Here is a 23453-nt window from a genome sequence, read left to right on the forward strand (position 1 = left end):
ATAGGCATCTTTCATATCCAAGGTTGCCATGTAATCCCCCTTTTTAAGGAGGGGGATTACCTCTTGTAGCGTGGTCATACGGAATTTTTGGGGCTTGACATACTTGTTGGCAGGTCGTAAGTCCAATACTGGGCGCATTGTCAAATCTTTCTTTGGCACAAGGAAGTAAGTTGAATAGATACCCTTGTTTACCTGGTGTCCTGGGACAAGTTCTATCGCGTCCTTTTGTAGCAGAATGGCGATCTCCTCGAGAAGGATCTTCTGATGTTCTAAGGAGTGTATTCTTTGTCGTGGAGGGTGGTTCCGGGGACGCTGCAGTAATTCTATACAATATCCTGTGGACACTGTTGACAGCACCCATCTGTCTGAGGTGATCCCTTCCCAAGCCTGGGTGAAGTTGGAAATGCGTCCCCCTACTGGGGTTGCGTGAGAAGGGACCCTGAACTGAGCGTCACTGCTTTGGTGGAGGCGTGCCACCTCCCTTGTTGGGGCTGCCTCTGCCTCTTCCACGACCTCTCTTGTTACCCCTGCCGTAACTTTGGGTAGACTGCTGGTTGTTGTTCCATTGTGTACCCTATCCTTGGGCATAGTTGCCTCTTTGTGAATTTTGGCCGCGTGGGCGACAAAAATTACTGTTCCCCCTCTGGTTAGGGGGTTTGTTGGTAAGCTGGCCAAGGGATTTGAGAGTCTCGTATTCGTCCTTGGCATTCTTAAGTGCGTCTTCGACCGCTTTCCCGAACAATAGATCGGGTTCCACCGGCTTGTCTATTAAAGAAGCCTGGGTTTCAGTTTTGAACCCCGACTGCCGTAACCACGCATGTCTCTTGATAACAGTACCTTCTGCTATCAATCTTCCTGCGTTGTCCGCGGCGTCGAAAGTTGCTTTTAATATGCAACCAGACACGGCTCTCCCTTCTGCCGAGATCCGAGCTAACTGGCCCTTTAACGGTTCAGGAGCAGAGGCTATGAGCGCCGCGACCTCTTCCCATTGATGGCAGTTGTAACTTGCCAACAGGGTGGTGGAGTTTGCAATCCTTGCTTGGTAGGCGGACGTTGAGGCTACCTTCCTGCCAAACCCGTACAGTTTTTTGCTCTCCTTGTCGGGAGGAGCTTCTGACGACGATAAGGGTGTTCCAGCCCTCTTTCGAGTGTTGGTAACCACTAGGGAGTCTGGTTTAAGATGTCCTCTTATATAAAGAGGGTCAGACTGGGCTGCCCGAAAAAGTTTTTCGACTCTGGGGTTGACGGCTCTGGTGAGGTTAGGATTCACCAGGGATGGATCTATTCTACGTTGGATGGATTTAAGGATAGGGATGGTCTGAGCGACCGGCCTCCTCTCTCCCACCAACTCTTCTGCGAAGTCCCTTTCCTCCTGTACACCGTGGGTGTCGATGTGAAAATGTTCTGCTGCGCGAGCGAGAACTTCATTAAGGAGGGGCTGGTTATCAACTGGCGAGTCGGTAACTGGGGCTTCGCTCTCTACCGGGGAATCTACTCTGTAAATTTCCTGCTCATCTTCTACCTCCTCCAGGTCCTCATCATCCGCATAGTATTCAGTCCCGGTTTGTTCCTCCATAATTTCAAACTCCTGGTCCCCTTCAGGGAAAGGCTGTCCTTGGTATCTGGGGTGTGGAGTACAGTATGGAGTAGAGTAAGGCTGCACCTCGAAGGGTTCAGGTCTTTCGAACCGGGCCTTTTTACTTAGGGGGATAGGATCAGAGGAGCCTGAGGGTGTGGCCCCTTGAGGGTCATACGAAAGGAAATGTTCTGGGTTTTTGTCATAAAAATCAGCTAAGGAAGACATCCTTGACATGACCCTGTCTATGTCTTCACTGGACCATTCTTTGGAACAGGGTATGACTTTAGTAGGCAACTTAGAGGACTTATCAAGGGTACTCTTGCTGGATGTTGATGTCCCAGTAGATTTGTGTTTGTCTGTCTGATTAGGGTGGAAGGATGGTCTTACAGGAGTGGAAGGCTGTGCTTTCCGCTGTTTCCCCCCCTCCCCGTGCGTGGAAAAATGTTTTCCCTGCCCCTTGGAGGACCCAGAGACTTTCGACGCCTGGCGTCGAGGGTCGAGAGAGGTATTTGTGTGCTTCGAGCGTGGGGCCTCGCTGGTGTTAACTGCGGCCTCGGTCTCCTGGAGCGCGGCCTGGGGGTGGAAGTCGTCTTCGTCTTCCGACGATCGAACTTCCGTTAATCTAGGGAGCGAGGCACTCTTGGCAAGAGTGGATGATTGCCTTGCGTCATGAGGCGATCTCGATCGAGAGCGCCCAGAGGACACCGAGTCGGACCGTTCTATCTGTGCCTCTTTCCGAGAAGTCGACGTTGTCGAGGTTCGGTTGGATTTAGTGTGCTTAGTGTGTGTAGGGTGTGTAGCGCTTGCGTCGCCGGGGGTCTTCCCCATAGCCGCCCTGCCGGACAACCTTCCGAGGTCGGGGAACTGCGCTCGGCAGTCTTTCGACGCCGTAATGCCCTCGCCGTCCGAAAGTACGGCGTCGCTGCCATCGCTGAAGGCGCCCTCCGCTGCCATGGCCGCCTGCCTGGCGTGGTGGGCCCAACGCTTTGTCGAACGGTCCTTAAGTGTTTTAGGCTTAAACCTGCTACACGCTCTGCAGTTCGCTTCGGGGTGGTCCCTCGGCAAGCAGAGATTGCACGTGGCGTGCCTGTCGACCCAAGGGTATTTGCGGTTGCACTTGGGGCAGAATTGGAAAGGGGTACCCTCCATACGCACCTTGAGGCAGCGGGCTGGTAAGTGTAGGAATATATAAGGTGTACCTATATACAAAGAGTGAAGAGTATGTACCACCCCCCACTCTCCCTACTTGCAGGGCCGAGGCCAGCGGCCTACTAGGCCCAGATCCGTCGTGCAGCAGCCGACGGTCGATGTCTTCTCCAGCCGTCGTCGAGTGTCGAGTGTCGACGTTGGGGTGGTGAAGGATGTCAATAAATAATTTTAAACTTCAATAATTAGCAAAAGTATGGCTAAGGCCAGGGGACTCCGCAAGATGCTTCTGACCAGTATGGCGGAAAAAACAATCTGTGGATCCTAGACGCGTGAGGGATCTTGGGTACAGTGGACGTCACACTAGGGATAGTATTACTGGCACGCCTGTGTCGACGCCCATTTTCGAGTTTCGAAAAACAAACTGTAATACTCCGCAGCTTCCACTAGATGTCGGCCTATGCACAGCATGTGATCTAAGCAGATTCCACAAGCCTCAGAAAAATTATTACAAAAGTAGTTATAGTTTTTACTGTACCTGGAATAAGTGTTCCACTATTCACAAAAAGTATATACTGTCCAGTTGACCGATTATGTGATTTGTACTGAGTTTCACTGTACAACGGTTAGGGTCTACTGCCCTTGCATTACTTAATGTAATTGTGAAAGTAACCATTGGTTTTTACCCCTCAAGAATAGGTGTGACCTATTCTAAATGTGTATGAAAAGGTTTTGACTTGCCTAGAACTACTGTTAGGTGTTCCAAATAAGGTTTATACTTTGGTCTGTGTACTCAAGTATAGTGTTGTGTTTTATAACTGTGATTTCATCTAATGAGTTAGTACTTATTTACCTCTAGATTCATCTGGGCCTACCTTTATTTAAATAAATCCTTTATTTTTACAATTCATAGCTTTTCAGTGTTTCTTTGGACCATTTGTATAACTATTTCACTTATACTGATTCTACAGCCCTCTCTCCCTCCTAAGATAAGCCTGGCTGCACCGTCTATGCTATCATGAACTCAGGTGGTACAACCTTCTACTAAGAGTGGAGTCTTGTACTGCCCCAGTTGAAAGGTTTTACGAAGCCCTTAGTTGGACTTCAGAAAAACTGTCCTAACAGCAGGCAAATCATATCCTCCCAACTCTATGGCTGCAGGAGGCAAGGCCTCCGGTTCAGCGATCGTTTGTCACGATGAAGGATTGCGCCTCCTTCTCTGGTGAGAAGATCCAGAAGCACTGGTAGCTTGACCGGAGGCGACGCGGACAGGCTAAGAAGGTCTGGGTACCAAATCTGCCTCAGCCACGCCAGGGAGATGAGTATCATCTTGCATGGACACGGAGTGTGTTGATGACTAGGAGCGGGAACAGAGGAAACGCATACAGAAAAAGCCCTTCCCACAGGAAGAAGAATGCGTCCCCCAGGCACCTCGGCTGGTGGAATCTGCTGGAAAACCTATGGCACTTGGGAGCTGGCAGCCGTCGCAAACACATCGATCTGGGCCGGCCCCATTTGACGAATAGTCGGTCTACCTGATCCTGCCAAAGCTCCAACTTGTGGCAGGGGCAAAGTTCCCTGCTGAGGTAATCTGCAATGGTGTTCTCGACTCCCGCTAGGTGGACAGGAATGAGGACCATTCCCTGTCAGATGGCCCAGCGCCACAAGTCTTGTGCTTATTTGGAGAGCGCCAAGGATCGAGTGAACATGGTGATGGGGTTGTTCGTGAATATCCTCACCATCTTGCCTTTTAGAGACAGAAGGAACGACTAGAGGGCCCAGAACACTGCCTGTAGTTCCAGGATATTTATATAAAGATCCTTCTCCTCCGGCGGGCAAACATCCGGTGTGCGCTTCCCAGCCTTCCAGAGAGGCGTCCGTGGTGACTGTCTACTGGTATGCGGGATTCTGAAATCCTGTGCCTTGGGCGATGTTGGAGCGGACGCCCCCACCATCCTATCGCCCAACAGAACTCTATGTCGAGAGCGATCTTGTCTGTGAAGCTTCCGGACACCTGTATCCAGCGGGTGTCCAGGATTTCCTGCAGGTGTCACATTTGCAAACTAAAAGAGCCTGATGAGGTAGATGCAGGACGACATCATACCCAGTAACGACTTGGTGGCTCGCAGGGTGGCTGTCTTAGTCAACGACAGCCGTTGCACCTTTTCAAGAATGGCTGCTAGCCTCTCCTCCGAGGTAGACGCCAGGCAGGACACTGTATTGAGTCTGGCACCTAGAAACAGGGCGTTCTACGATGGCGTTAAGCAGGACTTTGGATAGTTGACGGAGAATCCCATACCTGACAGTAGTCGGACGGTCATCTGTGTCAGTCGGCCAGCTCCCGGGGCGGGCTAGAAATCGAACAGTTGTCCAGGTATGGGTATGCATGTATGCCCTGCAGATGCAGATGAGCTGCCACTGGTGCCAGGCATTTCTTGACCACTCTGGGTGCCGACTTCAAGCTGAAAGGTAATGCCTTGAATTGGTAGTGCTGTCCCTGCACCACGAAACGCAGACAATTACGGTGTTGCTTGTAAATTGGGACGTGGAAATAGGCGTCCTCCAGGTCCATCAACAAGTCTCCTTTTTCCAGTTGGGAAGTACGTGTTGCAAAATGACCATCCTGAACTTTTGGGACTTTATGTATTTGTTCAGACGTCTTGAGTCTAGGATGGGTATCCAGCCACCTATGTGGAATAGACCCTGGAGCCGTTGGGGAAATGGCTCCATCGCCCCTTTACGGAGCATGGCCCGTACCGCTTCCAGGAGCGGAGGGATGTGCTGCTCCCGGCGGGTAAACGGAGGGATCCACGGACACCTGCGTTTAAACTCCAAGGTGCGTCCTTGGGCGGAAGCGTCCAGCACCCATCTGTCAGTGGTGATCTTTCTACACTCGCTGACTAACCTTGTCAGCCGGCCTCACACCGGGGTACACAAGTGGGGGCCCAACATCCCAGCCAGTTCAGGCTTGCTTCTGTGCTGGTTGTACTGCCCTGTGCGCAAAGGCGACGATGTCCTTCACTACCGTAGGCCTGGGAACGGCCTATGTAGGCTTCCAGCGTTGAGGATCTGGAAGGCTTTCGGTACAACGTGGAAAACCCTTTTGAAGACCTGCTCGACTTTCTCCTGGAGGAGCAAAAGGAGGAGCGTTGCTGCTGGAGAGTGCCCAGAGAACGGGCCGTCACTGTATCCGCCTTGATGGACTGGAGGGACTCAACGATCATTCCAAACAGATTCTCTCTGTTGAAGGGCATGTCCAGCACCTTCGCTTGGATGGCCTGACGGAAATTCAGGGCTTTCATCCAACCTTGGCGACAAAGTCAGAAACCGTTCCCCATTTGCCAGAACCCTGTGTCGGCGACGTCCGATGCTACTGTGATGGCGTGACCAAACGCCATCTTCCCTTCCAGGAAGAGAGCGATTGTCTCCATCTTCTCATCGTCAGTGAAGAACTCCAGAATCAGCCCTAGCTTGTACCACAGTTCCCGGTCGTACCTGGCTAGGATGGCCAGTGTGTTGGCCGCCTTGGTAGTGGACACCACAGTGTAAATCACCAGCTTCCCCATGGCATCCATCCTTTTCCGCTCACTGTCTGGAGGGACTGAAGACGACGAGGACGTGTTGGCCGAACGTTTCCTCATGGCAGCCGATACCACCAAATTCGGCAATGGCTGCTATCTCAGGCACTTGGATGTAGAGTCGAGCACCCTATATTTCTTCTCCAGCCTATCCCGTTTAGCTGGAGCCATGCAAGCGTTCTTCATGAGGGCCAGGCCCTCGTCCAAAATATCGTCCAGCAGGAGCACCGCCATGATAGTCTTCCTCTTAGCCTTGCGCCTTTGATACAAGAAGCCCTTCTTCTTGGTTTCCTTGGGCACCAGCTGGAATAGCTCGGAGGACCTGGAAATCATGCAGCGGAATGATCCCACCTCATCCGGTGGGGACACCCTATGTGGAGCATCGAAAATGTGGTGATTCACCGTCCGCTACAATGTCTTCGTCATCATCTGTTTTCACGGTCGTATCCATCCCACTGTTTGGGTCTGCTGGGGGAAAAGGCACTCGACGTGATGGAGGATGCTGAAATGGAAGCATTGAATGACGCTTCCTTTTCTTCGCTGGAGGGTGACCGGGGACCTGGGGGACCACAGGTACTGGAGTCTGAGGCATCCTTATCTGGATCTCTGACACCAAGGTGTGTCGAGTCGACAGAATATCTAAGGAAATGTCCCTCGGCTGGGAAGGAAGAACAGGAAAACTAGACGCTGCGTCGCCGTCATCCTCCTCTACAACGTCCTTGTGGACCGTATGCAAGGGATCCTGATGATCTTTGTCTGTGGTCCAGACCTCCAAGGTCTGGGCGTCGGCATGGGAGGGCTGTTTCTGGATCTCCTTGCCCCCCCCCCCCCTTTCCCGCCTGAGGGTCTTGAACCGGGCCTAGGCTGGTTTCACCCCTTCTGGCGTGCCTGCAGACTTTGCCAAAGTCACTGCGGCGGTGTCGTGCCTGGTGGGTAAGGACATTGAGCCTTGGGAGCTACCCTCGCAGGATCAGCACCCTTAGCTGTTGTGGCAGTAAAAAGTCGCCAACAAGGTCTACGCCTGTGCAGGTTGAGCCTGCTTGGGCTGCTCAGCCTTCTCCTCTGTCCACGGCTTTCCCGGATTTCTCACATAGTTTAGCCGGGGTAGATAACTCCCTCTTTGAAGAGGAGCTTGATGGTAGACTGGCAATGGAGGCTGAAGGTCATGTTGATCTCGGCGTATCCCGCTTCCATGACTAACCCGGTGGACTCGGACATGCAGCTCTTGGGCCCCCATGAATGAGGTGCCCTCAAAGGACTTAGAAGAACGCTCCTCAGACCAGCCGGTCCTGAGTGAGGCATAACCCTGCTCGGAGCATGGGTCAGTGACCTTGGCATTAAGCCATGCTGCCAGCCTACTATGCTTGTGCTTCGCTGTTTTCTTGGAGAAAACAAGGCATATTTCACACTACCTGCTTATGGTCCAGGTGCAGGCAGTAGAGGTCTTGCAGGTGGTTGTTCTCCACAAACACATTTCGTAGCCCGTATTTGGTGCAGGCCCTGAAGAGAGTACTTCCTCCTTCCTTCTTCTACTCCATCATGGTCGAAAGGTGCGAAGTAGGCCCAAAGGCCCTGTAGAATCTTCAATGATCTTCGCCCTTCAGGGGCGTGGAAATTCACTGACAACGGTTCCCCGCTGTCGGCAGAAGAAGAAGAGTACGCAGGCCTTTTTGAAACAAAAATAGAACTAAAAATAGAAAACGTACAATTAGCACAGAGAGCAAACTCGAGGACTCCCAACACTGAAGTGTGCAGTAAAAATCTGAAGATGGCTGCCAGAAGAAGGGATTAGGAAGAGGACTGTCATTGGATGGGGGCAGCATGACCGTGAGGACAGTGACAGGTCTAGAGAAATACAGTTTGTAAGTGAAAGTAAAACAGTTTTTGTTCTTTTACTGAAGATTCCCAGCCTGACGATGGGGGTATATTCATGAGCATGTGAATCCATGCCAGGCCCCATGCTGGAGAATATGATGTTTCTAAAGATTTGATTGAGTTGAGCAATTGTGTAGAATGTTTTATAATATGACCAGCAAATAAGCATTGGGCGATCTGAACATAACTGGGAAACGTACAATCTCATAGGCACATGCATCGACTTAATTGTAATGTAAAAAAGATTTAAGAAAGATGATCGAAAAAAAAAAACTACTACACTGGCAACAAGTAAAGGTCAATTGAACATACTCAGTATGAAGTGCAATGGAAGATTATTCAGACAGTTGTATTTGTATTTAATTACATTTCTATAGCGCTTGACGCCTCAGTGCTGTACAAAAAAATATTCAAGGATACAAATAATCAAGAAACAAACAGATCAAGAGGTTAAAATGGTTTTAAATGAAACTTGAAAATTTAGAGAGAAGAGAAGGAATGCAGGGACACAGGAAGAGCAATGCAGGTCTTAAGGGCAAGAAGAACAAATGAACAAAAAGGTAATGAGCACATGGAGCCTGAGTAACAGTTAACAGAAAATGATTCAGAACGAAGAGAGAAGGTAGGAGAATAAAAAGAAACTAAACAGATAAAGAGGAGCAAGACCATAGAAGGATTTAAAGACAATGCAAAGGAAATTTAAGAGTAAACTATTTTCAAAATAAAACGGATGCATAGCAGTGCAGAGGGGACAGAATCCATAGGAGCAAGAGTGCAAATAAGTCAGATGATGGAGTGGAGAGGGGCTAGATGAGAAGCAGGAAGGCCAAAACAAGGAGAAGAACAATAGAACAGACGAGCAAAGACTAAGGAAGAGATAAGAAACTTAGAAGAAAAAGTAAGAACCACAAGCTTTTTGTATGTTAAAAGTGTTGATAGTGGCAGGAACGAGACATCGAGGAGATGTGAGCAGAGAAAGATCAAGCCAAATAAAAAATAACACCAAGATTACAAGCTGAGAAGGAGAAAGAGAGAAGAGGGAGGAAAAGAAAGAAAAAGAGGAGCGAGATGAGAAGAAATAGTAGAAGCAGGGAAAACAGGACCTCAGTTTTTGAGGGGGTAAGATGGAGATAGTGAGCAGACACCCAAGATTGGATAGCTAAAAAGAGAATGAGTGCATTTTATGAGTAAAGGAAGAAAAGGAGAGAATGATTTGTGAGTCACCTGCATGAAGGTGATCAGAAAAGCATGCTGGTTAGATGATAGAGCCGAGAGGGGAAGTATAGAGAGAAAAAGAAAGAAAAAAAAAAAGAGGACCCAGGGCAGAGCCTTGGAAGAGAGAACAACTGTGTGATCAACGGTATCAAAAGCGGTCGAAAGATCAAGAAGAAAGCATTTTGAATGCCCAGAGGAAATAAGATAATTAGAAACAAAGAAAAGAGTAGTTTCCATAGAGTAATGGGGCATACAACCAGACTGAAAAGGAGAAAGAAGATCATGCAAAATAATGGAAGAAGAGACTTGGGAATAGCAAGCTCTAAAACCTTAGAGAAAAAGAAGGTTATTTTGGGCTAAAATTAGAAGGAAGGATCAAGAGTAGGTTTTTTCAAAATAGGCAAAATAGAAGGATGCGCCAAATGAGAGAACTATCAAGGATGAAAGAAGTTTTAAAAAGAACAGCAAGGTAAGACAAGAGTGAGGAGAAAACTGGAAGAATTAGAGAAGAACAAAGAGGCTCAGTCGGAGATGAAGTTAGATGAGCCCTGGCTAGGGCAATAGAAATATCATTGTCCTACAGAGGACAGAATATAGACGGCACAGAGGAAGAGGACAGAGTGATTAAGAGATAAAGAAGGATCAATAGAAGAAGGAACAGAAGCCCGAAGTAGAGAGATTTTTTAGATAAAGTAATTAGCAAAATCAGATGCATAAAGAGACATAGAGCAAGAAGGATCAGCAAGGTGTGTGGGGGGGGTGGGAGTATAAAATTTAGATTTTGAAAAAGACGCTGAGGGTACGAAGCTAGTGACGGAAGGAGGGATTGGAAATATTGTTGCTTGGCAGAAAGAAAAAGAGAATCAGAAGTAGAATGTAGAGAAGATAAAGACGACAGATCAGTAGCTGTCCCAGACTTGCGCCAACGCCGTTAAGGTTGACGAAGAGAGAACGGGGGATGGACTGAAGAGAAAGTGACAGCCAAGGTTGGGAAGGCCTACGATATGGTGTAAAAATCAACAGAAGGATAGAGAAGATCAAGAGAATCCATCAAAGTATCAGCTCGCATTTTTCCGGTTGCGAACTGATCCACTCGAGGGGTTCTCCTGAAGGTGAAGCTGTCTTTAAGGACTTCCTGAGCTATTTCCCATTCATGCGCGAAAGTGCTCTGCCTGCTCAGAGCGTCTAGCGCCGTCTTCACCTAAGTGAACGGCCGATACAGAGATTCCTTCTTGAATTGCCCAGAACCAGAGCTGCATTGCCTCTCTGCAGAGTGGTAGTGACCCTACACCACCCCCTTGCTGCGGTAGCACATGGGCACTGTGTTGTCTGTCATTATTAGGACATTTGTTCCCATACAGAGTGCAGAAAGGCCTTCAGCGCTAGTCTGAATGCCCTCAGCTTCAAAAGGTTGATGTGTAGTTTGGACTCCGATGGAGACCAATGACCGCCGACTGTCAGATCATTGGCGTGGGTGAGACATCCATAACTTCTATTCTCTCCGGCCATGGTTGCCAAAAAGGTTCTCCCTTCAGAATGTTGTCCTTGCAGGCCCACCACAGGAGATCCTGTGCAACCCTGCTCAGAACCTAAAGCAGATCCGACATCAACCCAGGAACTGAGACCAATGGGTTCTGAGGGCCCATTGCAGGGATCTCATTCTCAGGTGAGCCTCTGGCACCAGAAAAATGCAGGATTCCATGAGTCCAAGCAACCTCAAAAAGTCGAAGGCCAGAAGACGCTGGGTACTCTGGAATTTGGCGACCATCTGCAGAATGTGCCGAGACCTCACCTTGGGTGACGGGGTATTTTCCAAGGACGCATCCGGGACTGCTCCGATGAACTGGCTTACAATTGAGAGGGGGATAGTTCGCCCATTGGAACTGGACAATATTTACTCGATGGAAAGAATTTCATTAAGACGAGTTAGATTGCAGACTATAGATGCAACAAGTATCACTCGAGTTTCTTGGTTGATAGATAATGATCAGAATATTTATTTGCATTCCAAGGCTTCAATTTGGGGTAATCCTAGTCTGCAGCTGGCAAACAAAACTCTATATTGGAGTAGTTGCATTGATAAAGGTATTTTAAGGATAGAGGACATTATACAGGATGGATGGATGGTTCCCTTTTTAGAGTTGCAGAAGAAGTTTGGTTTGGGAATGAGGGAGTTGGCTAGGTATAACGAAGTTAAGATACTTCTCGGTCAAAGGCTAGGAATGTTGTCAGGTTCACTGGGAACTGAACCGGTCTTATGTAAAGTATTGAAATCATTTCCACGCGCAGTATCCACTTACGTCAACCTAATGCCTCCAAGAAGATACTGTTAAGTCATGGGATAGACTGAAAGAAAAATGGGAAAATGAGTTGCAGTGCCCAATTTGGGAAGACGAATGGGGGAAGATGCTACAGGTGGGTTATAGGAGTAAATTGGATTTGAACTTACGCTTAATGCATCAGAAAATTCGGGGTGGTCTGAATACCGGTGCGTATGCATGGATTTGGTCTCCTAGAAAGTGAGGTATGCTGGGGATGTGTGAAAGAGGAATTATGGTTCACATGATGTGGAATTGTTCAAGATCAATGAGTTAATGGGGGGGATGTGTTCGATCGGTTGGATAAAGTATTGTCTATAAGCTTTCCGAGGACACCTTTGTCAACGATTCTTTTATTAGATAGAGGAAGATGCAAGAAGGTATAGGTGTTGGATTAATAAGGCTTTAATAGTGACAGTGAAACTAATTTTGCGATTGTGGAAAACTAGGAAAAAGCTACAGGTGGAAGATTGGGTCAATGATATGCCGTTGTTATAAGATTTTGAAAAGTATATGCATTATTGGAGAAATCAGGAAGAGATTTATTTGGATATCTGTTCGCCCTTCAATGATTTGTATGTTCCATAGAAGTGGGTTTAGTGAATGACATCTGATAGCTGTGGGTTCATGTGGGTTATGACAAATATAAGGCATGCTGCGTGTTGGGTGTGTATGCTTTATGTGGGGTGCTTAGTTTTAGTTTTTTTCTGTTCTCTTTTCTTCTTTCTCTCTTCATGTTTTCTCCCTCTTTTTTTCTTGGTTTTTGATCTTATAAAAATTTACTAATTGTGTATAGAGGGTTGACAACAATAGGGTATTTGCAAGTTTGTTAATATTCTCATTGTATATAATCTTTTAGGAATTATTAATTTTACTCATTGATAGTTTATACTTTCTGTAAATACTAATGTTAGAACTTTTGAGAATTGTTACGTATTGTTGATCCTGTTATATGTTTTATTGGAAAATATAAATAAAGTTTTCAAAAAGAAAGAAGTAAATAAGGCGAGGAAACGTTATGGGTTAAAAAGTGTGGGATATCAGTGATACACGGTACTTTAAATGAAAATCAAGTAGCAATGTGTGGATTGACAACGCAAAGAGTATGTTCAACTAAGGCTAAACACATTTAAGGTTGGAACACATTTGTGTGAGTAGCAAATCTCAAAATAGACACTAGCTGTCAGGAAGAGTCCACAAACACATTAGGAAATAAATGTTGCATCCAAGGGCATCATTAAATGTAGTGGAGCTAATAAAAGTAAATCAGAAAGATAAAGATCTGTGCAGTGAACAATGAAAATCAGAAAAAGTAACGTTAGAAAAGAAGGCAGCAGAATTTCGAAAACCTCTTTATAGCAGCAATGCTTGTGACTTGTTGGGTATGTTAGTAACTGTTGATAAATAACAGTTCCAAGAAGCACATGATGTATGACGTAACATGACATAATGTACAACATCTCAAGTATCTCCTTTCTGTTTCCAATGCTTGCACGTCCACCCTGTAAGGCACATGCCACTTGTAACCCATGCATTGCCTCTTTCATCATGTAACTAAGAGACCTCCTTGAAACAGCGCCTCAATACCTTTGGGCTGCTAGGCGTTTTACAAATACAAAAATAAATAAATGATAAATATAAGGAATATGTTACTTATCTACAACTCCCGTTCTCCAGCATTGGTACCTTTCATAGATTGACACGCTGTTTGAATATTGCCAGTCAGACTGGGAATCCTTAGTAAGATTAAAGCAGTTTACATATAGATTTAAAAACTGCTGTCACTTTAGTGCTCTCTTAGTCATTTGTGGGTCATATTGCCCCACAGCCAAAAGACTGGTCTCCCTAAGCTCCACACCTGGAGAACAGTGTTAGGCAAAGTTTGTATTCAGTACTTTTAGGGTGCACTACAACAACTCTGGCTACGGGTAATAGGAAACACAACCTTTGGTATAAGCTTGTACTACACAGTTTGGCAGTGTGTTGAGCAGCCAGGCTTATCTCAAGAGGGGTCAATGTGAGCTGTAGGGGAGTTACACAGAGATTCACAGTGCCAAGTATTCAAATAAAAACTTACACACAAGGTTTCTGGAACAAACAATTATTAATTTGTCAGTTATAGTAAGCCTTCTTCAGAAGGGAGCCATATAAAAGTAACACTCAAATACACTTCAAAACACACACTCTTAATATTCTAAAATCAGTGAAGACCCTTTTGGGATGGCATTTAGAATACTGTTAGAAGTTGGTAAAAGGAAAAGGTTATTAGAACAAACAAAAAACCACACATTCTTAAGCACGCAAATACTTTTGGATTCCCTTAAGCCGAGTCATTCAGTATAACAGGCTAGGCCAAAGTCAATGGGCAAAAGTCTTATATAGGATGAAGCACCTATGGTAGGTAAGTAGAAAAGTCTTTGCACAACAGAATAATCAAATATAGGGTCACAAGCTGATTAGACCTGTGAGTAGTAGAAGATGAAAGCAACTCTACAATGAGAGGTAAGTTCTCTCAGACTTTACAGTACCTTTGTATTGAAGAAAAAGTGCAGATGACTACTTCTGTTCCTGTGCAGCTCTGCAGATCTCTCTGTTCCTGGGCCTCAGTCGTGGGGACAAGAAGGAGGACTTCTGGGGACTCCTGCACTTCAATGGGACTGTCACTGCTTGCAACCAGTAATCATTCCAACAAGAGGCGCTTCAGTGTTTCAGCTCCTCGCAACTACTGCAAATAGCAACACCGCGGTTACTGGCTGTCAAGATGGACTTTCCTTGCTTCTGGGGTCACGCACTCTGTTGAGGGAGCTCAGGCTCGGTCAGTCCTGCTTCCTGGGAATCCGGAGGATGTTCTTGGAGCTCTTGGCCAACTTAAAAGCAATGCACACAATCTGGTGTTCCTCTCCCTGGCTATTCGGTTTCCAGCAGCAACTCTGGAAATTCAACCAGCTCTAAAAAGGATGTTCAGGTGACTTACTTTGGAGTTGATTGGTCCCACCAAATCAAGGGGAGAAGTTGTCCTTGCAGGGGCTTCTCTGTATATTCGAATTTGGAGTTTTAGCACAGCAGCAGGGCTTCACCAGGCAAACCAACGGTCCAGAAGTTGCAGCAGGCGTCCTCCTCAAGTTCTTCTTCAGTTCCTTCGTACAGTGGTTGACTCAAAAGCCTTGCCTTTTATTCATTTCTCCCCCATGCATTCCATCCTTGCTGTCAGTCACCCAGCAAGGTGGCTGTCCTTGCCGGACAGTCAGCCAGCCATTCACTACAGAGTGCATTTGGGTCTTATAGGAGACTGAGCACAGGGAGTTCGGGCACATCACTCACTTCCTGCCCACCCCAAACACCCTGGAGCCAGAGGTGGGCTTCACTCGTGAATCCCTACAAAGGCAAAGCGAACAAAGGGACCAAACCTGGTTTGGCGTGCAGAGTAAATCTCAAGAAGGACCTTTCCACAAAGAAATGGTGAAAAAAGAAGACCAAAAGTAAATAAATCAGTTTGAATCAGTTTGGGCGGTACAGTATTGAAGAGTCTAGATAAACCCACATTAACTAGAAAATGGTACTTTAACCCAAAATAGTTTTAAAAGCTCAAATTAAGCACTTCAGAATCGTAGGCTGCTTTCGTTCCATGGGCTTTATAGGTTTAAATACACATTTACTTCAGCAGAATTATTCCATCTAGGCTAAGTGTGCTGTTTCAGCACTGAAATGTTTTTCATTAAATTGATATTGCAATCAAGAAATAAAATATTACCAGTACGGGTCATCCCACCTCCAGGTGGGGCTTTGGCTGCCATATCATCCCACCGTAAACATGCCCATAGTAATCGTAGCATGAGACTCACAGCAGCTAATGATTTCACAGTTTGAAGACGATACCTGCAACAAGCACCAAAAAAAAGTATTAACATTTATATTTAAAGCAATTTATCAAATTGATCGAAAACATGTTTGCTGTACATGTTCTATCAACTGACAGCCACTACCAATATAATTCCTGTAAAAAAAGTGTATTTAACCAAAAGTCAGAAAGCCGGTGCAACTTTGCAAAATAGATGGGTTGCGGGGGATTTCACCCTGCATATATGTCCCAATTGACCTTTTAAATTAGGTAAATTCTCCCGATGGTCAAATCTCCCGAGGTCAATTATTATACAAACTTTTTTTATTTGTATTTATTGGACATTTGGATAGAGCCTATACACATGTGCTTCCAGGCGCCACAAGACAAGAAAGGGGGTTGGAGGGAGACCAGGGAATAACAAAAAGCACTAGCTCCTGGTTCTGCAGTGGTAGCTCCTGCTCACTAGCTAACGCCAGATACCCAGGAGCTGCTTTAAGCTCCTGCTTATCTAATCTTAATTTCGACCCCTGCCCTAGGCCCCTTGACTATTGCTTCCATTACTTCCTGGTTAAGGAATGGCGGTGCAAATCTCAATTCGAATGGATTGAGTTTTATAACAAAGTTAAAGCCCTCCCCCACACACTACCCCACCCGTACACCAGTTCAGCAGTGTTCGATGAAAGGCTTTGAAGACTTCTGCTGCAGATTAAAAAATTACTCCCAACAAAGTGATCTAGAATCAAGCGACTACATTTTCTCCAGCTTCTCCATGTTACGGCCAACCAACGGCAGAAAGTATCAAACCTGAGAACATTGCTGTGAGATTTATCATGCATTCCTGTACAGGTAGAATAGGGACAATGTGACAAACACCTACAGCGATTTCTTACTTTCAAAATCCACTGACTGTAAATCTCTGCTCTCTGTCTTCCAAACCATCCAAGCTTGGATGGCCACAGATGTCATGCCAAAACAAAGACAAGACGGAAATCCTTATACCCGGCTCTCAATCTCTACTGAACAAACTTGACCCAGCTTACAAATCCTTTGTCATCAACGGCACCACCATCCCTGTGTCACAGGAGGTCAAGACCCTTGGCGTTTACCTTGGCTCCACACTGTCGCTCAGAAAACAGGTTAAGGCTATTGCTTTGTTGGCAGCTTACACCACAATGCCTGCAGGACCGTTATTTCAACTAACAACTGCCTCACTATTGCACATGCCCCAATAGGCTCAAGGCTGGACTACTGCAACATGCTGTTTGTTGGAACCTCAGCAATAAACATTAGCAGGCTTCAGGTTATACAAAACAATGCCCTCAAAGCAGCCCTCATCTCCAAACGAGAGCCCATCTCGTCAGCAAGAAGAAATGCACAACACTGGCTCCCAATTCGCAAGTGCATCACCTTTAAAACCCTTGCCATCACTCACAAACACACTGCAAATACTTCCCCGAAATACCTCCCACAAACTTTCACCATGCCACAATCTACCAGACCTACCGGCACCATCAACTGATCCCGCCTAGATTCAGGCTAAAGAGGTTGGTAGGGTTGAGCTTCACAGCAACTGCTTCAAAAACACTCTTACAGGGCATTCTGCAAAACACTCAAGACTCATTTTCTCAAAGGAGGCCCACATGGACTGCTGTTCCTGCTCAAAAGGTTGTTTATGTATCCATCTATTCTATACAACCTTGCCTGCTTGTAACCGGTGTCTTCATGCCTGCAGGTTTTGTGCGCTATATAAATGAAATAAATGCAATCGGAGAAAACAAGATTTAATAGCCTGTGCCAAACAGTAGATGGCGGCCTATGCAAGCGGGTGAATTTAAGCAGAATCACTAGCCTCAGAAATAAACTTTGTATGTGTTGTGCGTTACATAAATGGTCATTATTACATAATCTTGTGAGCATACTGGGGAATTCTTGTATTGGTCTTTTGGGGAGCGTTAAGTGTAATGGAGGAGAGGCTTTGAATTGAGTGCTCTGGTATTATCATATTTTATTAGCACTTTATGTTATACATGTAGACTAAGAAACTCAGGTGACGGTTTTTTTCATCAATCTTCCCAAAGTGATGTTTCTGGAAAAATACTTAGTAGTTAGTGGGTTGTAAAATGTAGTGAGGGGTCTTTCAAATAAACTACACAGACAAATACAGTCCTCGAGCCCATATCTGGGCTACCGTATAGTGGTATCCGCATGCACTGTAGGAGATACAGGATGTCCGATATACCCTTTATGATTTAAGAAAGTTCTGCAGCGAACCTACCCAATCGCAAATCAACAGAGTGTGTGTCCGTAAATTAAGGCCAGAGGAAAAGATTTGTATACGAGTAGTATTTACAAGTAATACAGTCTCAACCATCGGCAGAGGTAATACCATCAATCTTAATGCAGGTTGCTAAGATGTGATTACCAGTTAGAGGAAGGGTTGATCTGCAATTGGCTCTGATCACAATATTATTTAACAAAATCAGTAACAGAACTAATTTTCTTTTTTTTAAAAAATTTGTTTTAAATGGGACCAGCGCCCAGGTTTTTCTGATGCAAAATAATAAAGTTAGAAATAGTGCAGAATGAGAGGTGGATGAGGATTTCAGCAACTAACCATCAAACTGGAGAAGATGCCTTGACTGTCCTAAAGCAAAGAGGACATTCAGCCCAGAGCAGGTTATAACTCCTAAGTCTAACAAAACCACCATACCAGACACAATAATAGATGCAACATATTGGTCTGTGTTAGGCAGAATTATATGCAGTACTCTTTGGGAACACCACACACAATTAAGACTACAAGTGACAGTACAAATTCACCTTTGGTACAAGCCTGTACTACACAGTTAAAGTGGTAGCAGTAGTGGAGCAGCCAGACCTATCTCAAGAGTAAGTGAGCAGTATCAGATAGTTACACAAAGGACAGCAATTACTATGATTCAGGCAAACACTGACTCAAGGTTTTCAAGTAAAAAAATATACATTTATTTCACTCTTCAGTTGCATAACATTACACTATAAGCAGTTCAAAAATCACTCTTAATACACCATACCACTTCCCTTAAATTCCAGACAAGTTAAGCTCACAAAATCAAGCGGGTGCAAAATGGCACTCCAGCAATTTAAAAGGGAGGGAAAGACAAAGTTATTAGAAATTAAATCAAACCAACAGGTAAGTACTCAGGGTAATTGAACAAGAGGAGCTACAGTGATAAAATCAGGTAGAAAAGGCTTAAGGCCAAAGTCAAAGGGTCAAAAGTCTTTTGCTCAAGATCACAAAGTTAAGGGTAGTTTGCGGTAAAGTTCGTGGCAAGGTGTCCGGACGAGGTTGGTTGATAGAAAAATTAGTTCAAAGAGAAGAGAAGGACAATCCCTCGGATTGGAGAAAGATTTCAAATACTTTCACCTTAGTTGAACAAAACGAGCAACCAGATTTGCACAGTACCTTGAAATGGAGAGGAAGCTGTAGCTGAGGCGGACGTTCCTGGTAGTTCCTGCAGGCTCACAGTTCCGGAAGCGACTGTCGGACTGACACGAAGTAGGAAGAGTGGGGGGTCCTGCACTGCCCAGGGAAGAAACCAGCAGCAGAGCAAAACAACAAATAAAAGGTGCGCTCCTTAAAACCCAAGCAGGGTCCGACCTTCCTGGCTATCCGGTCCACTGTAGCTCTGTACAGCGAATTCTGGCTTGCAGTTTGGGTGAACTGGTTGGTCCTACCAGCTGAAGCGAAGAAGTTTCATGGAGGATCATCTCAGTCGTCGGATTCTGAATATTCGGACCTGCATCAGGGCTTCACCTGGCGGTTCAGTCATTGTAGGGGTCCTCTTCCATCAGCTCCTCATAGGTTCTTTCGTTCCAGTGGCGACTCTGCCTTTCCAGTCCCAGAGACCTTCTTTTTATGCAGTTTTCCACCATTCATACAGCCTGGCTGTCAATCACGCAGCAGGGTGGCTGTCCTGGCAAGGACAGTCCCCTTAGCCAAACAGGAGTGCGACTTGGGTTACCAAGGGAATCCATGGCCAGGGTCCGAAGATCCCTCCCTCACATCCTGCCTACCCAGACTTTCAGGCGCCTTAAGTAGGGCTTCTGTGCAGAAGCCTGTGAAAAGACGGCGAACAAAGGAATCATCCCCGGTTTGGCGTGCAGAGAAAAACACGAGAAACACTAACAAAAAGAAATGGCGAATAAACCAATCCGGAGCCAAAATAAAATGTATTTGGTCAAGCGGGTTTATGTTCGAGGCTAATATAATAGCCTAAAACAATACCACGTTTTAATAAGATAACCGCGGTAGAAAAGTTAGGGTAGTTACCACTGCCACCAGCCAAGTCTTGATGTAAAGGAAGCAAAACAATGCTCCAAGAGACAGACAAAAAAGGATAAGAATTAACCCTTTCCAATACTCCATGTAAGATGGGGTGCACTGGGTCTGTGGTTTAAAGTCACTAAAATAAAGTTAATGGCAACTTTACCTTTTCTGGGGGACAGTAGTCCGCCCCAGAAAATGGAGTCAGTGGGAAGTCTCAAAGACAACCCTGTGTCACTGCACTGAAGGTGCTGTGTAACACACATGAAAAATATGAGGCCATGGAGTAGGTGAGGCTCCATTGTTCAAGATCACACAAAAAGTGAAAACACACAGAAGAAAACATGTAAGAGTGGGAAAAAAGGTGCACACTCTTACCAGGTGAAAAGAATAAATCCTAGAAATCCAGCAAAGCTGCTGAGGGACTCATTAGGTAAGGGAAATCAGACATTTATGAGAATTCTCCCTAACAGTCTGTCAATATATGGGCAACACTACCCTTAGCAATTGCACAGATCATTAAGCACGGTTCCATTTGAGTTAATCATTAACTCTCTTGATATGACCAAGTTACGAACATTATTTTTTGTTCCAATTGTAGTAACTTACGATTGATGGAAATACAACAATGGCCTTTTACTTTCATAAGTGTTACCCATCTCAAATCTGTATGGGAGTGACCCTGAATCATGAAATGGTTCATAATAGAGTAGTTTCAATAGGATTAAGAAGACAACTCCTATGTTTGATTATGCAGAGTTTGCATTTGCGATTGGTGTTTCCTATAAACATCATGTTGCATGGACACTTAATCATATATATGATGCTAGTCGAATTACAATTTGTGAATTTTGTCAAATACCACAGGTCGGTGAGACCCATCTCTTCAGTTTGTGTATCATAGGTCAAATCACCAATACCGAACACAAATCATATGGTGTCCAATAATCGGGGTAAGGCCCCACAATTCTGTCATGGTCTTAGATTTTTGTCATACCGTAGTATGTCAATCTGTATAATCAAGTTTCTGATGTTGGTGCTTTTCTTATATGCAACCAATGGCAGTGACATTGTCTTGTCGAAACACTTTTGGTAATGATCGATTTGGTTTTATAAAACATGTTAGTAAAAGTGTTTACAAACACAAACTTCTCCGAAGTCTGTTATATTTTGGTATTTTCATCCAGTAATGCATCAAGGTTGTTATTGGATGCACGCTTCATAGACTGTTTTACTAGTTTCCTCAGATAACTTCTGATTTGTAATTTGATAGTCAAATGGGAAGCCTCAGTCGTAAAAGATTGTATTGTATTACTATTCCTTCTTAGTCGTAAAAATTGACCCAAAAGAAAGAATTGTTGGAACAATAAATGGTAATATATCCAGAAAATTCACTTCAACCACACTGATTGTATGAATGAATTTTAAGTACCTATTAAGTGTGTTGCGCAATTCCATGAGCTGTAAGTGCAAACTACTAGACCCTGTCCATATGATCAAAATATCATCAATATAACAAAGCCAATCAGATGACAATGCATTACTTACCGTAAAAGCATTTCTGATGGTTGTATCTGCTTAGATTCACATGCTGTGCATAGGTCCGACATCCAGTGGTCACTGCGGAGTATTGCATTTTGTTTTTCATAGTCGAAAAGGGGACGTCGACAAGGCGTGTCTGTAACACTATCCCTATAGTGACGTGCGTTGTACCCATAATCCCTCACGCGTCGAGGTCCCTCTGTTTGTATTTTTCTGCCCTGAGGGAGCCTTCTAGACGTGAGTGAGTACAGAATAGAGAGATATAGCAAAGGATCTCTATGTTCCTTCCATCCGAGCGGGGAGGAAGGGTGGGTGCATGTGAATCTAAGCAGATACAACCATCAGAAATGCTTTTACGGTAAGTAATGCATTGTCTTCTGATGTTTGTTAATCTGCTTAGAATCACATGCTGTGCATAGACTAGCGAGCAGTACCCGGAGTTGGAGGTGGGTTGTGAGAAGGAACAGTAGAGAAAAGATGTCTTAATACTGCTTGTCCCACCTGGGAATCAGATCTAGAGTGGGCATCTAGACAGTAGTGTTTTGTAAAGATGTGTACAGAACTCCAGGTTGCCGCTTTGCAGATGGACTCAAGGGGAACATTTGCAATGAATGCTATGGATGCCCCAGTGCCTCGAGTAGAGTGTGCTCTTGGCTTGAAGGGTAGTTCTCTCTTAGCAAGAGTGTAACAGGGAGTGACGCATTGTACAATCCATCTAGATATAGTGGATTTTGAAACTGCATCTCCTTCTCTTCCTGCTGCCACCGAGACAAAGAACTGATTAGTCTTTCTCAGTGGACTAGTTCTTTCCATGACAGCTCTGCGCACATCAAGTGTATGCAGACTTTTTTCTCCTAGATTTGAAGGATTTTGAAAGAACGTTGGTAGTTCTATAGACTGGTTGACATGGAATTTGGAGATGAATTTCGGTGCGAACCTTGGGTGTGTGCGTAGAACCACTTTATCCTTGTGAACTGTTACAAAGGGGTCTAAAACCGAAAGGGCCTGTAGTTCACTTACTCTCCTAATGGAGGTAATAGCTATTAGGAAAGCAGTCTTAAGAGTGAGATCTTTAAGAGTTGCCTTGTGCATGGGTTCAAAGGGTGACCCCATGAGCCTGGTGAGTACCACATTTAGATCCCAGCCGGGAGCTGGGTTTGCTATTGGAGGGTGTATTCTCTTTACCCCTTCCATGAAGGCTTTGATTACTGGGATCTTCCACCACGATACTTTGAGTTGTGAAGTGGTGTAAGCAGAAAGCGCTGCCAGGTGTACTTTAATAGAATTGAATACTAGACCCGAGTCCAGTAAATGGGTCAGGTACAGAATAATTTGTGTGGGAGAGCAGTCAACGGGGTTGATACTCTTCCCTCTACACCAGATGACAAATCTTTTCCATTTGCTAGAATAGCAGTGACGAGTGTTAGGCTTTCTGGCCTCTCTGAGGATGTCCATGCACCTCTGTGGAAGTTGTAAATGTCCAAATTCTATGACCTCAGGAGCCAGGCTGCTAAGTTCATGGTCTGAGGGCATGGTTGCAGTGTCCTGCCCCTGTCTTGTGACAGCATGTTGTACGGGCAGGGCAGTTTTACTGGAGGAGATAGAGACATCTCCAACAAGTGAGCGAACCATGGCTGTTGGGCCCACATAGGGGCCACCAGTATCATGGTAACTTGTTCCTGGTGCATCTTGTGCACTATCTTGTTGAGAAGGGGAGTCGGGGGAAAAGCGTAAACAAATTTCCCTGACCATGGAGACCGTTCCCCTTGGACTGGTTCTGGGGGTATCTGGAGGCGTAATCTTGGCATTGAGAGTTTTCCAGAGTTGCGAACAGGTCTATTTCTGGGAAACCCCACTGTGTGAAGACATCGAAGACACTGTCTTCTTGTAACCGCCATTCGTACTCTACGGGCAGGGGGAAGTCTCTGCTGAGTTCGTCTGCTAGCAGATTGAGTTCCCCTGGTACATGTTGTGATAGTAGGAACATCATGTGTTTGAGAGCCCACTTCCAGATGTTCTGGGACAGCTTGGACAGTCCTGGAGAGTGAGTGCC

The 23453-nt window shown here is 45.5% G+C and overlaps 1 protein-coding gene across 6 annotated transcripts in view; it reads right to left on the reverse strand.

Moving 5' to 3' along the window:
- The window catches only part of BPTF (bromodomain PHD finger transcription factor), a 2119711-nt gene that overhangs the window by 1329468 nt on the left and 766790 nt on the right, over positions 1-23453 (reverse strand). For all 6 annotated transcript variants that reach the window (XM_069655028.1, XM_069655026.1, XM_069655024.1 and 3 more), the window contains exon 14: positions 15463-15587. In XM_069655028.1, the coding sequence (XP_069511129.1) occupies positions 15463-15587 (125 nt within the window). The remainder of the gene's footprint in view (positions 1-15462; positions 15588-23453) is intronic.

This window comes from Ambystoma mexicanum, chromosome 3q, assembly GCF_040938575.1.
Source record: "Ambystoma mexicanum isolate Mex_15411 chromosome 3q, UKY_AmexF1_1, whole genome shotgun sequence".
Classification (NCBI taxonomy): domain Eukaryota; kingdom Metazoa; phylum Chordata; class Amphibia; order Caudata; family Ambystomatidae; genus Ambystoma; species Ambystoma mexicanum.